The following is a 17316-nucleotide window of genomic DNA, read 5'->3' on the forward strand; positions in this document are numbered from 1 at the left end:
AAAGCAAAACCGAAGTATTTAATAGTTGAGAGAGATAGAAAATAGAGGAGACGTATGGCACCAAAGCAGAGACATGGGATGATGGAAAAACAATGATAACAGTGAAGGCATCGTTTAGTTCGAGCAGATGTCTCTTGTGGATGAGACTATTCGTCAAATTCCAATTCTTTAAGAAAGATCTGAAAGAGAAAACTTTCTTCTTCATTTAAACTTTCTTCTTTCATGGGAGAGGAAAGTTGTGCCAGGTTCTTGGAGATGGCATGCATAAGTCAAAACCGGTCTCTCAACTGGAATTTTTTTCTTCTTAAAATTAAAATCTTAATCTCAGCCGTTTATTAAGTGTAATACACATGTTAGTCTATAGTAGTGCACTAGTGTACACAGCAGAGAAATGTGAACAAAGATATTTTCTCTCATCGCTTTAGATCATCTTCTTCTTTTGGCAACATTGTTCCATTGTGTCTGCTTGTTTGGGCTTTAATGGCATGAGCCGCATGAGACCACACTATTATTATATTATGAAGGAACGACTTTGTGATTTGTTTCTCCTAAGCTACACAGTCGAGAAAACAGTCCTCTTCCTAAACATGTTCTGAGTTGTGTAAATGTTCACAACTGGCTGCAGTACAACGGGTATACAGGCTCAAAAGCTGCTATTCTGATCGTTCCATCGTGCTGTATGAACCCTGCTAATGGCTGCAAAATGGGTTACAATTTCCAGCACATAACTAACCTCATTTGATTCAAATGGAGAAGATTACTGTAGGCACTTTGTTCTGCAACCATCAGCTTGCACATTCTGTTGATACCTAAGCTCTGTGCTTTACTGGCACGAAATCACCTTCACAGGGTGTCAAAACCAGTAGACCACAGACAACACAAAACAACGCAGGTATCACAGAATTCATTGTCTGTTCGCTTCCACTGCAAAAGAACAAACCTTTTTCCATCCAATTCTTCTTCTTCATCTTGTTGATCACATACACCTAATTCACACCATCAATACCTTAAATTAAAAGCAAAACAATAAAGTGTCCATCCAAGTTTTTAAGACTAAACTGAGTTCTACTAATACTTATTCTGTACAGTAGCTTCAACACACGCATGGTGACCATGGATGGCAAGGACCAACTTTTCAACAAGCACTTGCACCGGAGTTCAGCAGTCAAAAGGAACAACAGCTTCTAGTTTCTGCAACCTTCGTTGGAGCTACAGAGCAAATTATCCTACACAACCAACAAAACACTATGAAATCAAGATAGTCAGTATTTTAAGAAACAAGAGAACCTATGCATCAACCCTTTCCCCTGGGCTGTCTACTCCTACTGAAAGACCCGTGCTTGATTAGTTTCATAGGTAGACCATACTAGTAAGTTCTTTAAAGCAACATATAGGGGTTGATATGAAAACATTCAGCCAGAAACCTGCAACCCATTCACTGCACCCTCGCATCAGGGTGTTTTAGACCCCAGGAATCCCAATTGGTCCACCAAGTCCTGCATATTTCCGCCCCAATCCGGGGGTGTGGATACCAATTCCTCCACTTCCACCTCAATTTCAGATTGATTAATGGCATCATCATCTACTACTTCCTCTCCTTCAATGATGTTCTCGTTCAGTAATTCCTCCCAAACTATATCGCTAACAATAGTACCTAAATCGGGATCGTTATTACTTGGAATCACATCGACTTTCTCCCCCTGCAATGGGCTGCTCGACTCATTATCGATGGCCGCAGAGAACAATGTCTCGATTTCCGATTCAACAGTAAGCACTTCTTCCTGACCTTCGCCGACGAAACTCTCAAATTCGGGAATGCCCATGGGTTCTACCGCGGCTGCCGAGACTGTCTCGCCCTGCAAATTTTCTGCACTTCGGCTGGGAGGCAATCTTCGTTTCCTTCGAATGCCGCCACTACCCAGTTCTCTATTCGGCTCGTTTCGTTGAATAATCTGTTGCACGAAGGATGGGCTTTTAAGAGCTCTAGCAAGGAAAGTCATCATCTGTTGATGTTTCCTCTCTGTTCCTAGCAGCCGTTCCTCGATTGCGACGAGTTGATCCTTGGAAGATTGTTGTTGTTCCTTAAGCTTCACAATTTCCACCATGAGTATGTTACGATCCCTTTTCAATCTGTCGACTTCAGCTTCCGGGCCATATTTTCCTAATTCAACACAAGGTACTACTCCTCCTTGCTGGACGTTCTGAGAGACATTCCTCCTCCTCTTGATGGTCCTCAACAAATTCTTTTGACCCCCGAGAAACCCTTCATTCGCGAATTCCCATCGATCAGGATCAACCTTTCTAAAACCCTGCACAGCCGAAACCATCCAAGGAAAAAAAAAGTCAGAATCTTCCAGGAAGTGAAAAGATATCGAGAAAAGGAAGGAAGGGCCGGAACAAGTTCTTACATAAGTGTTGAGCTGACGAATGAAACTCGAGAAATTGTTGTGCTTGAAGTATCTGGGTAAGAGGGTAGTAGAGAACTGGTGGGAATCCCAAATGATGAAGCTGTTCCGAGCTCTGCTCCATGAGACGATGGAATCGGTAGAGAGATCCTCCACCATTTCGTACGTCTTCGTTAGGAAAGGAGGAGGACCAGAGTCGTGTAAGCCCTCCATTGGCTGTGGCAACGTCCGAGATGAAGAAGACGAAGACGACGACAGTGAAGAATCACCACCACCACCTCCGCCGCCGCCGCTGCCGATTACTACCACCGCTTCTTCCTTAACCTGAACACCTTCCATGGTTTTCTATAGATTCTTTACTCTTTCCTGCTCAAGTGATTCTCAGTCCATTTCAACGCGAATCCAAAACAAACACAAACTGGTCGATCAACACAAAGTGACAAAACAAGCAAGAACGGTGATGAATTTATATAGTCGATGGAATCGAAAAATCTAGACTCTCGGGAGAAAGAGAGTATACATGTAACCTGTCGGACCTGTCGGTTTCGGGTCCAGATAGAGCCACGTGTCTGCCAGTTGTACAAACAGCGCCCACCATATCAAATCTTTCTCCCCTGATCTACAGGTATCGCATCTGCATGCTTTCTAGAAACTTCTCAACACCCACTGCATTCTCTTTGTCAGCTTCTCTCTCTCTCTCTCTCCCATCGAAGAGGTTTCTAGCAGTTCTTGCTGGAGGCGGTGGAAAGAAAATTTCTCCGGGAACCATGGTGTTGTGTTGAGAAGGTGCAGCAGCAACTGCTACAGTAGGGATGTGATGAGACGGGAGCTTCTGAGATTTTGTTGGAGGAGCAAATCACGAGGATGGGATATTGTTCTATGTTATGTTCATCAGAATCTATAGAAGAAATGAGTCTCATACAGACTGATTCTTTCTAAACTGAAAATCCAACAAAAGCATTTAGGGTTATAAACTTCTTAGGTGGGTGAATTGAATAACCGTTCTTTTAAATTGCAGAGCTCTTTTTTAGTTCGATGTTGATTATTATCTTCTTAAAAATGAATTATTTATTAATTTCAAAATTGGTTATCTCCCCCTTTGTGAATTGTGATGATAAACAATGATTTTTGTTACAAAATTTATTTATTCATCAATTCTAGTATTAATGAATAAATACCATTTCTTTTTGGCAAACCTCCAAGACTGCCAATACTACATCACCATCCTATAAAATTTTCATACTCCCATTCATATCTCTCTTCCAAGGTGTGATATTCTTATACCACACACTGTAGCATAAACATAGAGGATCTTCCAATCTGTGAATGATATTCATTTTCAGAATCTCCCAGAAAAACAAACATCACAAAAGGGAAGGAGAAGAGTAGACATAAGGTAATTCCTTAGTTTCCAGGCAGAAAAACAATAGATTACAACATTGATGTCCACAAAATGGCATTTCGGAGGCAAAGCTCAGTACCAGGGTGAAATGGAAAAGAGAAAAGACAAGCCCCACTGCATTCTACATATAAAGGTAAAACTGTGAACTCAACTCAACTGGATTCAAAAATGAAAACCACAGCTGTTTCAACGAACCAAATATTTGTCAGTATCAGGAAAAAGAAGATTACTGACCGGAGATTTTACATCAATATATGAGTTAAACAGAGAACCATGTGTTTCATTGAATACACTGATAAAAGAACCCCCCAAGTTTAAGGGGTAGAGATGAAGAAAAGGGGAACATGAATCAGAACAAATTTTTGCCTGCTGAACAGAAAAGAAAATGAAAAAAAAGTTAAAAAATAAACCCACTTCCAAATGTACATCAAATGCCAACCATGTCAATCTAAACAAGCTTTATTGGTCTATGGAAAGAGCGCCAGAAACCCAGTCAGATGCAGATGCTTGAGTATCTGATTCGACGTATGATGATAATGATAAAGGAGTGATCGCAACCTGTTGACAAGCAGGAAATGCAAATCAATCAGATAACAGAAGAGACAAAATATAGAAATATATACAAAGTCACTTCTTACTCACAAAGCCATTTTCAATTGCTCTGAAATCAAGATCCTCATCTGTTTCTTCTTGCTCCCTTTCCAGAAACTGAAGTTTCAAAAATCATGTTACACTTGTGCCAGAGAACAACAATTCAATTAAAACAACTAGTAACAGTAGTAACCCTCATCCAATCTTCATCAATGTACTTGTAGAGGTTTGCTTCTCATAAACAAAAGTCATTCATTAAAAACTCAGAAGAAAAAACACATACCAAAACAAACAGCATAAAAATTTTAACCAGATAAAGAGGGGAGAGGAAGAGCAGAGAAAACATAACTAGTTACAAGAACAGAACAGTCTTGTTACCACAAATTAACACAAGAAAATGAAAAATGGCCATGGGGTAGGGGAGCGGCTGATTCATGTGGTATTGCACTTCTTTCCAACATTGACCTGTTCTTCAAACAAAAGACATACCTCTAGACGGAAATACTTCTTCACTTGTTGGGAACCAGGTTTTGCAGCAGCCCCAACTGATTCAATCTCCACATTCTTCTTTTGTGTGCTAATGCGGCGTGCTGCACCCTGTGGACAACCGATATTGGAGCATTTCAAGCAACGAATCATGCACCACACACCCGCCACACTTTTTTCAAATGGAGAGGGGGATATATTCTCTTAGTCTAGAAACCTGAAAGTTTGACCTCATATTCATATGAAAAAAACTTACAGCTGCAGATGCATCTCGGCCAAGTTGAGCAAGCTGGAGACCCAGACTCTGTTGATTGGACATGAAGCCAGCAGGATGCCTGTTTGCTGAGACAGCTTGCCAACTTGGAATAGACCTCCATAGACTCTGTTTGGTGACTTTGAAGCCCTGCAAATCAAAGGAATCATTAAAAGTCAGAAAGAGAGATCAGAACCTTGTTCTTTTGATGATGAGCCATTTCCCTTGGTGAACAGACTCAATTACGCATGCATGTCACTTCCACAGCAGCCACATCATTCAGATGACCAAGACACCAACAGAAATGGGAAAAATTCAACCAAAAAAATCACATAGACAAACACCCACCCACCCCACGTGGGGAAAAGAAAATAATATGGCAATATATGGTTGTCACGACATGGATGAGTAGGGGTGTGGGGGATACTTTTACAGATTTCATTGGTTGAATATTTCATGCTGTCTGGAACGACAATCAGGATGGGAGATTCACCTAAAAATTTTGAGTTTGTCTATTGGAGTGTTGAAAATGTCCTGAGACATGCTCGAAAGAAGTTTTGCCATCTAACCCAGCTATTCCCTCAATAGAGCCCGGCAACCGTGCTCCTATCTTGGTGACATAAACCTGAAATTGCCTTACAATCCACACCCAACTCACACACACTGCAAATAAATGGATGAACAGGGATCTGAACAAGGGAAATACTTCAATCAACTCTTAAATTAAGGACCAAATGCCATACAATTTTCCCCCCCCCCCCCACAGAAATCCTGCAAATCCTATTCTACTTGCCCCAACCGAGGGTCTTCCCCTCACTACGAGCTCTGCTCATCTCTTCCCTTTACACAATTCTTCTCCTCCCTCCCCCAGCCTCCCAACTATTCCCTACTTTCCCCCAATATAACCCAAACAAATCCTCACTCACTCCTTCCGCCTCAGCCATACCCTCTTGAATATTCCCAACAGCAAGTACCTGCTCCCCAATAAGTCCTTCCCAAGTGTCCTTGTATTTCAATTCCGTCCCTCACATGGTTGGGTAGAAATGATCCCCTACAACTCACCTGTCCCTATAGTGCTCCTCCACATTAGTGTCCTATCAAAAACTCACTATTTTCTTGAACACTTTGTCTTGGGACTTGCCTATAGAATAAATGGTATCATGGATCCCACAAATTTTGGTATATCAAATATTAGAAATATGGAAGATTAAAGTCTACCTGGTCCTATAGGGAGCATGTATTAGATACCATCATATAAAGGATCATCAGACTGGAATCCTCCAAACCTAACCCTGGATTTAGTTTTCATTCTAAAATAAAAATTTTGTTCCTGAACTAGAATACCTAAAAGTTTAGTTGACAAGTTAAAGCCCCTACAATTTAGTAGATTTTAAAGATATAATTAAATACTATATATAAGGTATCTTTCTAAATTTTTATTCTCTCATCTCTTTCTTTTTTTCTTTTTTTTTTTATTTCTTTTGGTTTCTCTTTTGGGTTATCTTTTTTATATTCTCTCCCTAAAATTTTCACTCTTATCTCTCTCTCATTCAGTAATTTTATTTTACTATCCTTCTACCAAAATTTGCTACAGTATTTTTGTCAGTAATGTTGGAGATCCCATTGATTTGTTTCATTCTTTGAAAGATCCTAGATTTTATTTTCACTTTTTATCCTAATTCCATGGAAGAGTTCTCCCTCAATGGAGACATGAGATCTCTTTCTTACAGGTGCTTGAGATCTCTCAATTGACCCGGTTCATGTGGTTCTGGGGTCAGTATGGACCTGCAGAAATAGTCAGGCCACAGCCCTGGACAACCATGTTAAAAAAATGAAAAATCAAAAAGGAAATGCCCCCATGATTTTCTTTCTTTCCCCTTCTTTTGGGGAGGGGGTGGCTGGTTGGCAAGGAGAGGTTACTTTCAAAGCTTGGTCACTTGTTTTAGAATAAGAAAAGAAAAAAAAGGATGTACCAAGTGCACTAGGCTCCCATATTAAGCAGGGCCTAGGGAGGCTCAAACTTATGCAGCCTCATTTGTTTTAGAATCTCTCACAGTTTTTGCAACTCCCAAATCTATATTCCACGGTGTAAATTTATTTCTGAATATCTATAAAAGCATTGAAACTAACAAAAATAAGAATGAACCATAAAGATATTCCAGACATGCAGTTATAAACAACTTCAGGAAGAACTGCAACCCAAACCACAGCAGCACCTTTTAACCAAATCATATCCAAGTTAAGGAACCATAAAGATATTCTACACATGCAGTTATGAAAACTTTGGGAAGAACTGCAGCCCAAACCACAGTAGCACCTTACTTAACCAAATCAAGTTGTCATATGAGCAACATAGGAGGAATGAGCCTCACACCCATGAAAAATATTGCAACATCTAAGTCCAAAGGCATCAAACTAACTAGTGACATGCCCACAGTATTTGGATCTAATGACAACCCTCCCATGAAATGTTTGAAAAGGATAGGGAGAAACCATATTTTCAAAAACAAAAAACAAAAAGAACTTAATACAAGATGTTAGATTTGTTTCTCTCTAATTGAAAATCTCTTCACTGGGCGTGTTATCAAGTGCTAACTTGCTGATGCCCGGTCAAGGGTTCAAGTCCAGGAAACAGAGGTAGGCAGCATATATCCCCCCCCCCCCCCCCAAACACCCTCCTAAATGCTGGAGCCTTGTGCACCATGTACAGACTTTTCAAAACTCTCTTCTCTTTCTGTAAAAAAATCTTAATGGGCAATAAAGTAAAGGTTGATTCAGATATAAATGTGTTGCTTTACTAAACTGTGCTTCACTGTTTTGACTAGCTATTGATCTCACTTTTCTTCAACAAACAATGGAATGATTTTATTGGCCATATGAACAACACAGAAGAACATATAACTCCATCCTCAGAGGGTGTAATAACAAGCTTTTTATTAGTTTCCATTGACCAATACTAATGTGTGTTCTTAGGTTATCATTCTCAATTGCTCCCAAAGGTTTCCCCACTTTTTTTCAGATCGTCCTAGGTGAGCCTTGGTGTCTAGGTGCTAATTCTGTTACTTCTCAAAGAATTATCAAAAGCTTTCACCAAATACTTTATTTCAAAATCTCTATTTGAAAATTTGTTTCCATTATATTAAAAAAATCTCCAGTGAAGTATAGAAACCAACTGATTGTATCTACAGTAAAATTTGGGCAAAAATCTCGACTGCAAATTGTTTCATTTTCATCCATCAAAGGAAGGCCTTCTAATCTGGATTTAACAAGACTAAACACAAGAAACAAGGAGCAAAGATTATCATTGTGGAGTGATCTGAATGGACATGCTAGGAATGATCAAAGAGGCTATGAAGACAGACATGAAAGATATGTACTTCAAAGAGAGACTGAGGAAGGGATCTCATTTTTTTTAATTTGGTCATTAGCTATGGTTTTTTTACTTTAAAAATAGAGAAGCATTTAGTTACTCTCATAGTAGGTATCGTAGTGGCCACAAAGATTTCTTTTTCCCCTTAAACAGCAGGTCCAATAGACTATTATGTAAAGTTTGTAAGGCTACAAGGGGTGACATCACCACAAAACTTAGAATAATGGTCATAGAGCCCCATTATGTAAGATGGGACTTTGGTTAGAGTCTCATATGTGACAGATCACAGGCAGGAGGAAAAGTAGGCATTGTGCTTTGGTATGGTAACTACATGAAGGTTCCTTATCAGGGAAGTTGGTTTCCAACCCCACTCCCCTACCCTGGCTAAAGAATGACTTCGATTATTCCAGTAGCAGGAATATATTCCATCTCAAATCAAGAAGCCAACTATAGGCTCTTGGAATAAATTATTTAGTATTATTTCTAGAGCTGAATCCCAATTTGAGAATTGCTACCCATAAGGAAGGCTGTGAAATTCTCTCGAGATTTGCAAGTCAATCTGAATGTTCTAAAGTGCAACCTTGTCAAAAAGTTTCACAATGCAAGGGATTCCACTAAGGTAAAGTCTCAAAGGTTGAAAGTCTTAAAGGCAACACATTTAATGAGTGATTTTTCACAAATATAAATATATGCCAGGATCATATACCCTAGGTACATCTCATTAGAAACACATAGCCAGTAAATATTTCCTAAAATATATTTTAGGGGAATGAATTTTTTGCACAGGAGGAAACGGGCCACCGATGAACTGTAAATAGGTGGAATTTTTTTAATTTAGATAGGGACAATTATCCCCATCCAATGGTTTTGTCTGCGAATGTGCACCATGCGCAAGACCTTTTGCCAATATTTTATTTGAGAAAAAAATGTGTCGTACAGAAAATGCAGCATACTATCCAACTAATTCGATTAGGTGAGGAATATCAGCCTTCCCCTAACTCCCTGAAAACCTATGCCATTTGCCATGCCTTCTAAAATATTGGACCCTGATTTGCTGCATAAGCCCTCATGAACAATTAACTTCACTGCAGTAGTGCCTTCACTACGGATGTGGCAAGGGCCAATTGTTCTAACTGAATTAGTACTTGTAAGTCCCACAGTGGGGACATACGCAGATTTTATCACCGAGCGAGTAAGAGATTAATAATCTCAACTAAAAGAGTTAAATAATTGCCCTGAAAGAAAATAACCCTCAACAGGAAAACAAAAGCATATGGAAATATAGCTGAGACACCCAGTTGGCTCCTTTTAATCTACCAGCTTATTACATGAAACCTTTCAGTGAGGCAGGAAACATCAAGATAGCTATAGTTTCAAATAGGAAACATAAGGCATGTTCAGAGAAGACCGCAGACCACAATGGAATCCCTAAATGTTGTCACAGAAAGATCACCATCATACTGAAGGCAAGTTATAATATTAGGACATAGGTTGTCAAAGAAAGATCATCATCATATTGAAGGTAACTTATAATATTAGAATACAGGTTTGCAGAGGAGTTAACCATAGTACAAAATGAAATTCAGTGCTCCGAAAAAATCATAGGTCAAGGTCAAAAATGTGAACCTTGTTTGTCAAGGGAGAAGTTGGAATCTCTATATTTAGAAAGCAATTTTTGGGGAACACTCCTTTCTCGATATCTCTTATGGCTGCATGCAGTAATGGTAAGCACACCTTAACTGCATCTTTGAAATCGCTTTCATTGCTTTCACCTTCTTTCCTATCAATGGATTGCAGAGACGCAGTTCAAAACGTACATACTCAGATAAGCTAAAATAAGAAAGGAAATTACCAGGAAAGAATTAATATGCACCAACCACTTCAATGATATCGAAATAGATGGTACACCACAGATCAAAGCTTCCCTCGCCCCAGCAATGGCACCTGAATAGTAACTGTGTGGTATTGCCAGTAAATTTAGTTTTCAAAGAAAATGTAGAAGGGAAAATAATAAACATATAACATACTGACTGCGTCCACAGAACTAATACATAAATTAGACACACACTCAGCCTAGTAAAATCTTAATTGATTGGACATCAATAAAGAGTTTCACTGCAGACCCAACTAACGGAAACTACAGGCACAGGAAGAGCATAACCAACCCAAGAATATGTCAAAGACATGGAGGGATCAGCATGCTACTGTACCTTTGATTACCACAACTCAATCCCCTGTTAATTCCGCTGATGACCTGAATATCAAGTTCAATTTTTTAAATGTTACAGTTGATGATTACCAACCCACAGTGTCTATAGAAGAAAGGGAAAAGAAAAAGAGAGGGAGGGGGCAGGGGTTACAAACATACCAGCACTGGCTTTGACCAAGAGAACAATGCACCTGACAAAGCTAAAGAGACACAATCCACAGGAGTTCCTGATCAGAAAAAAAAATTATGATCAGAAATAGCCAAATCAATATGAAATCAGTTACTTAAAAATCACAAGCCTGACATACAAGCCCCTCATTTTAAAGCTTTTTTTTTTTTTTTTTTGGGTAATCAGCCTCATTTTAAAGCTAGGACCGTATATTATCTCATTCTTTTCGGTGTTTAATACAAACTGGTCCTTTATCGGAATTAATACAAGCCCCTCAATTGATGTTACAGAAAAGGCAACACAAAAGAACAAGATGGACCAACCATTTTGATGTAAACAATATTCCATAACAAAACCATTGCAATTTTAGATTACACTATAGATGAAAAATAAAAAGAGGGATTGCAAGTGAGTCTGGAGGAAATTCCAAACGTAACGTTTACCAGAAACTTCAAATGCTGTGGCCCCGGTAATTTCTGCAGAACTTGCTTCAAGCTTCTCCCGAGGAGTCAGCGAATGACCTGAAACGGATTTATCCCTGCGCCATCCCAATAACAACCGAAATAGTTAATTAGTTAATAGAAAAGGAAGAAAAAGACTGCCAATCTTTTTTTTTTTAATTAATTTTAAGACCAGATATACCCAGAAGGGATAAGTTAAGGCTATCTCTAAATTTCAGACGAAAGAATCCATTAAAATGGGAAAGCACCCACGATTGAGGAGCGCAGACGTAAACACTGCATTGGCCTTCTTGAACGAGTGCCTCAACAAGGAAGGTAAGACCAGGTGCTTCAATCCCATCTCCATTAGTCACTAGAACAATGGGTTTCGAGCAATCGTTGACACCATCCGCAGCAGAAGAAGAAGGAGCTTCGGAGGATTCTTCTTCTTCTTCACCGCCCTTTCTGCTAGTTAGAACCTCTTGTAGATTAGACACGAGACCAGGAGGCAACAAGTTGTTCTTTAGAGAAGTCGTCATCTAAGTCAAAAGGATCCAACCCTTCAATGAGAAAGATTCAGCAGAAAAATGGATAAAATGATGAAGAAGATAGATGACAGTTTTCGGATGGCTAGTGTTCAAAAGGACAATGAGAAAAAGAAAAGAACCCTAATAGACAATAGAAAGACAGACCCGGAGAAATAGGGCAAGAAAGTACAGTTAGAAAAGGGTCACCTCAAGAACAGATGAGAGAGAGAAAGAGACCGAGTATAATGGCGATTCTTGAGAAATAGACTTCCAGATAGGAGAGATTGCTTGTCCCTGTTGCAGGGGAAAGGGATAAAAATGGTGGTTTATCTATTTTTTTTCCCCCTTTTCGAACTAATTATGTTTGATGATTTGCAGAGAAAGGAGGGAAGATATATGATACGGAGCGAAGGACGGGAATGGAAACACCGTTGGTACTTTTGCGACATATGGTCATCGATCACAGTTTCTTGTGGGACCCATTTATAGTTTTGTGATTTGACGGTGATTACTTGCCGAGTTGCGAGTGGACGATTAGACGGTCGTCAACATTTAGACACTCGTACATTTACCAGAATAACCGTCATGTTCAAGTTCAACTCAAACAAAACCGAAATAGTTAACGGTTGTCCGTTGCGACAACGGCGCAACTTAGACTCTCTCTTGAGACGTGTGCGCCTGAGTAATCGTGTAATCGTGTAATCGTGTGTTCCGTGTTCGTCAGTTCCAAGATTGGTCGATCGACCGAGGACCAGAAATCTAGCAACTGATTCCCATTTCCCCGGTCTGTTAAGTCTCAAACAGACCGGTATCGGGTCGGAGCCTCTGACCTGATATTTTGGTTTATCTGGTCAAGTCGAAATTGGATCAATAATAAACCAATTGTTCGACCGGTCGGTTCCTAGTTTGACTTTGACACCCCCTTAAAGCATATGGTGATAATTGAATTGACCGGATACGCGTAAGAAAGGGGCCTGGGGACTGGGCCATAACCCATGTGACAAGCCTGCACGTTAAGAATGCAGTAGTGCAAGCCCACCATCACATCCAGGCCAACTTGGACGGCCCACCAGACTTCTTCATTGATGCTCTGTCACATTACATGTGTACCATAAAGTACCAATTAAAATCATCTGCGTCCCGTGGGTGGGCCCAGAATCTGAGTTGGCTTCTGTCAGGTTTCAATTTATATTAATTAACGGCCTGTTAGGTTGGTTAACTTGAATATGTGAATTAATCCTGAAAAACTATTTGGTCAACGTAATTTTTGCGAAAGCACAAATGTTTAGTACTTTTGTAATAGGGGTAAAATCTCTAGATTTCATTCTATACCCATAAATTTACAAATTTATGTTTTTAGTATAAAAAGATATCCAGGGATTTTCATAACCAAATAGGGATAAATCTCGCTTACATGAATCAAGAGATTTCAAATCGATTCATATAACCAAACAATCCCTAAATTAATTATGTAAATTGACATTAGCTGGGCTGGCACGTTGACTCCTCGAGGTTAGCTATGACGTATATTTAAATATAAGGCGAGGTTTTCCCCTAATCTAAAGAAATTTCAGCCCTTAATCTCATACTATGAGACATTAATTTTTGCTAACTAAGCAACTCCTCAAATTTAAATTTTAATTACAATTACCTACATAAGAAAATGCAAGGATTAACCCTTCAAATCGAGATGCTCCATCCTCAAGGGCAGAGGATTTGGGCTCTAATATCTTTTCTTTTTTTTTTTTCTTTTTTTAGGATTTGAGGTTTGTCTGAGCTAGCTTATGTGCAACTTGACTATATACAAAGGAGAATGATTATTATATAAAATTTAAAATTTAAAATATAAAGAGGTGCTTCACCCATATCGGAAATTCTGACTCCAATCTTTCTTAGTTACTGAATTTATAAATGATGACTATCTTACGTGAGCCAAAATTTTAAAAACAAGATAACCCATCAAAACCATAATTATATTTTAAAGGCAAGTCTGGCTTAAAAATCCAAAATATAAGCATACAAAATGTAACAAGAAATCTGATTATCTTCAAAGCTTGCCAAACTTATCCACAAGGCAACCAAACGCAACCCGCCAAGTGTACTCTGATTCTGAAAAGATTGCTAAATTGGTTTTTTGAAACATTGAATTGTGATTAACCAAAGACAATCATATAATTAAGTATAATGATTCCATAACCTAAGGAAGGGCTTCTCTAACTACCTTCATAACTGGGTTATCTTCTCTCTTTGAAAGAAAATTTTAATAGAAATAACAAGTATTGGTTGTTGAACTTTAATCGATATGAATAATCAAATCAATTCCTTGCCTACCTTCTCTTATGGGCATTCAAAATTTCTAAACTACCTATACTTGTCTGTCAGTTTGAGCTCATAGCACGCTCAAACCCAGAAGCCATATTTAATAACATTTTCAGATCTTCACGCCAATGCTCATGCCATCTCTCTTCTCCAGTCCTTTCTATTTAATTTTGTAGCCAACCCATATTTGAAATCTTCAACCAACGTACCTTTAATTATTTATTTTTTCTTTTAATTCTTACCTGCAATGGAAGTGTGAGTGCAATTTGGTTCATGAATATTGATTCTATTATACAGAGATGAGTGTTGAGATCTCTGATTTTCATTTGATGCTTATTAAAAAGTTCTTCAGAAATTTGAAATCAAAGATTAGGTTGAGTCATTAGGTAAGATTTGCAACTGCCCAGCCTGGTGGTATGTTTAGAATACAATTTTCCAAGCGTAATGGTAGCCATGACTTGTAAATCTTTGCAATAAATCTAGCAGAGATTTTCTAAGTTTTGTAGTTGTAATAACTTATTACCTAATAGAATCTATCGTTAATTAAGGTTTAAGAAATTAGGTATTTGGGTTTATGTATTTGTCTTAAGCACAAGGGCTGGGCATGGTGCCGGCTCTGGTAAGTTATCAGCTTTGCCCATTGGGAAAGGAAGAGAAGACTTATGGTTTTTCTAGGAAACTAACTTATAATTTAATGGATCTGCCTGGGGATATACATATTATTCCACAGAGAGCAGAAGCTTTGAACCTGAGAAGCCCACTAGAACCCCCATGAGTTGGGCCTGGATTTTGAATGCTCGAACATAAGGTTGAATCAGGTTGGGCCAAGGATCCAGCCCAACTCAAGCACCTGAGATGTGGAATTTTATCCAATCCATTTTCCTTATGATGAGTGACAAGTGTCTTTACGTCATATCAAAGGATTGGGGTAGATCTACAAGATAAAAAAAATTATTTAATTTAATCACAATCCTTTGATGTGATTTATAGATATGTGTTACTCATCCATTAAGAAATAAATGGTCCATTTCCTTGTCAAAAATACATAGGATGAAAATTGAAAATCCGCTAAGGTGCAGTACTTCATTTCCTAGTCAAGGTGCAAACCTAGAAGAATTGCTAGTTGCCAAAAAGTAGGGGCATCAACGGTTTGGTCTGCATTAGTTTCGGTTTGGGCTAAAAGCACCAAAACCCATACATGAAGTACTTGCAAAATTTGGTTTTGATTCAATTTGATGTTGTTGTGGTTTGGATTCGGGGAGGTATGGCTTTGAGACCATTACTAAGTCATTGTCAAACCATTTCACACCATTTCAAATTGAAAATTATATTTGGGCTTTCAATCTTACCTCTAGGTCTTAAGGTCTAAGTAAACCAACCTTTTAAATCTCTTTAAATTGATTAGGTTATAATGGGTTGGGATTTCGATGATTTGGTTTGATGAGCGGAGTCAAAAGGCCATTTACGGGTTTAACCAAAGCAACTTGAAACCAATAGGTTTTTCAATCTCCAACCCATAAACCACAAGTCCAAATCCTCTCCATTCAACATGCCCCTCCACCCATCCACACCCACACTTACATGAGTATGTGTCGACCCACACTGCCCTATCTGATATGGGCAGATTATGAGCATTATGGGTCTCATACTCATGTGATTGTATGTGAATGGGTGGAGATCTTAGTTTTATCCAAATCTCAATGGGCCAATTTTGTTCTAAAGGGTTGATCCTAGAATTGACACTCATACCAAAAAAGATGAAATTCGATTTTCATGAAGGTTAAATCTACTATGCAGTAGATGTGCATGCTTCTAGCACAATGTTAATTAGCAACTCCTTATGTAGAGGCAATAAGTCTAATGGATTCGAGCCTCCAATTGTGGCTGGTTTGATGATGATGCTTAAAAAAAAAAGTTTGTTAGGCAAGCAAACCACTACGTCATTTTAGCAATGCAGGATTTTGGAGTGAACTTGAATATAAATGCACAGCACTAAAGTTGAAATCCAGATTTTCCTTTCAAAAAGTAGTAGTTGATTACATATGCGCTCTTGTTTCATGCTTTGTTAGGGCAACTTTTGTTTACCAAAAACAAAGTTAGGGCAACTTTTGCAGCTAGTTATTTACGTGCTAAAACGAAAACCTGAAATTGAAAAGCAGCAACTGAATTAGAGCAAAGGAAATTAAACCCTACAAGTAATAATAGCCCATAAATAGTTAGTCTTCATCTGGAGTTCTTTTTCTCTTTATCTGGGGTTCGAATCCAAGCAAAGATGTCCCCTAGAGAGCAGAAACTTTAGTGTTGAAGAATAAATGTGATGTCTTTCCTTGTCCATTTCAAAGAAGAAAATAAAGGAATAGCAGAAACGACAATGCAGTCCCCAGGCACTTTAGCTTTTGAATTGGACTGTAAAAGTCTTACCTATTGGACCATGACCTATGAATGCTCTGATGTGGAGTTGTCGTCTTCATGCTCCTTTTCCTGAACTGGGTTTTTTAATTGAACTGTGGCAGAAGGCCTGAAAAGTGATAAGGAACCACTACTTTGCTACTTGCAGAGATATGGTGATTGATTGAAATCGCAAAGCAAAGGGTGTCTTCAAAATCAAACTCGTGGACACAGAAGAAAGCATTTCAAATGGCCATAAAACAATCTACTGTGATAAGAAACGGACAACCCACTTGGGTATTACAAGTAACAAATCCGTGGTTCTCTCAACTATGATTATCAGCTTCACAGTTTGCAGGTGAAGGCAATTTCTGGGCAGAATCATATAGTGTTTGAAGCTGAGCAGCTTTGGGTGATGATACAGGATTTTGAGCTTTACCTGCTAATTAAAAGGTGCATGGTGAGTGCCCTCGTGGTTTAATGGAAGATGACAATACATGCATATCTGAGGCATCAAAATCCATTGGATATGTGGATCAATGGAAGGGTGGTGGCGCGCACTGTGTACTTAATTGCTCTGTGAAGAGGAAACATCAAATATTATTGGTGTCAACAAAGAGCATGCAAAGAGAAAAAGTTGGAAGAGACCACTTAAGCTTCCGAGATCTAGTTCGAAAGATCTTTTTAAGAACAGCTAAACAATAAGTGATTGTGGGTTCATCACTTCCATTTTCTTCATAATTTCTTTTTGCGGGTG

The 17316-nt window shown here is 38.8% G+C and overlaps 2 protein-coding genes across 4 annotated transcripts; both read right to left on the bottom strand.

Moving 5' to 3' along the window:
- Window positions 1-3: 3 nt before the first annotated feature.
- LOC149021591 (heat shock factor protein HSF30-like) lies at window positions 4-3009 on the bottom strand. 2 transcript variants are annotated; one of them, XR_016172347.1, is made up of 2 exons: window positions 1076-3009; window positions 4-986 (listed from the first exon to the last, which is right to left on the bottom strand). XR_016172347.1 is itself a non-coding variant. In XM_089149820.1 (2 exons), exons 1-2 carry the CDS (start codon window positions 2742-2744, stop codon window positions 1452-1454), a joined length of 1194 nt encoding a protein of 397 aa, XP_089005946.1. In that variant the 5' UTR covers window positions 2745-3009; the 3' UTR covers window positions 7-1451. The 2 variants fall into 2 exon arrangements, 1 of the variants encoding a protein (XP_089005946.1); XM_089149820.1 differs by having other exon boundaries at window positions 7-2309; window positions 2409-3009.
- A 543-nt stretch (window positions 3010-3552) lies between these two features.
- LOC149021592 (uncharacterized) lies at window positions 3553-12291 on the bottom strand. 2 transcript variants are annotated; one of them, XM_089149822.1, is made up of 11 exons: window positions 12090-12291; window positions 11599-11864; window positions 11329-11423; window positions 10876-10943; window positions 10718-10761; window positions 10385-10462; window positions 10134-10287; window positions 5141-5287; window positions 4888-4995; window positions 4450-4515; window positions 3553-4365 (listed from the first exon to the last, which is right to left on the bottom strand). In XM_089149822.1, the coding sequence occupies exons 2-11, from the start codon at window positions 11862-11864 to the stop codon at window positions 4267-4269; spliced, it is 1125 nt and encodes a 374-aa protein (XP_089005948.1). In that variant the 5' UTR covers window positions 12090-12291; the 3' UTR covers window positions 3553-4266. The 2 variants fall into 2 exon arrangements, with proteins under 2 accessions (XP_089005948.1, XP_089005947.1); XM_089149821.1 differs by having other exon boundaries at window positions 3554-4365; window positions 12060-12291.
- Between the last annotated feature and the right edge of the window lie 5025 nt (window positions 12292-17316).

Source organism: Hakea prostrata, chromosome 3 (assembly GCF_041222555.1).
Source record: "Hakea prostrata isolate BN-2017 chromosome 3, UWA_Hpros_2, whole genome shotgun sequence".
Classification (NCBI taxonomy): domain Eukaryota; kingdom Viridiplantae; phylum Streptophyta; class Magnoliopsida; order Proteales; family Proteaceae; genus Hakea; species Hakea prostrata.

Bases quoted from the DNA above. Each gene is read 5' to 3' on its own strand.
- LOC149021591 (XM_089149820.1), bottom strand. From the start codon at position 2,744: ATGGAAGGTGTTCAGGTTAAGGAAGAAGCGGTGGTAGTAATCGGCAGC. The intron at 2,310-2,408 runs GTAAGAACTTGT...TCGGCTGTGCAG, and splicing joins TTCGTCAGCTCAACACTTAT to GGTTTTAGAAAGGTTGATCC.
- LOC149021592 (XM_089149822.1), bottom strand. From the start codon at position 11,864: ATGACGACTTCTCTAAAGAACAACTTGTTGCCTCCTGGTCTCGTGTCT. The intron at 10,944-11,328 runs GTAAACGTTACG...TTTTCTGATCAG, and splicing joins CACAGCATTTGAAGTTTCTG to GAACTCCTGTGGATTGTGTC. The intron at 4,516-4,887 runs GTATGTCTTTTG...TTGAAACTTCAG, and splicing joins AGAAGTATTTCCGTCTAGAG to TTTCTGGAAAGGGAGCAAGA.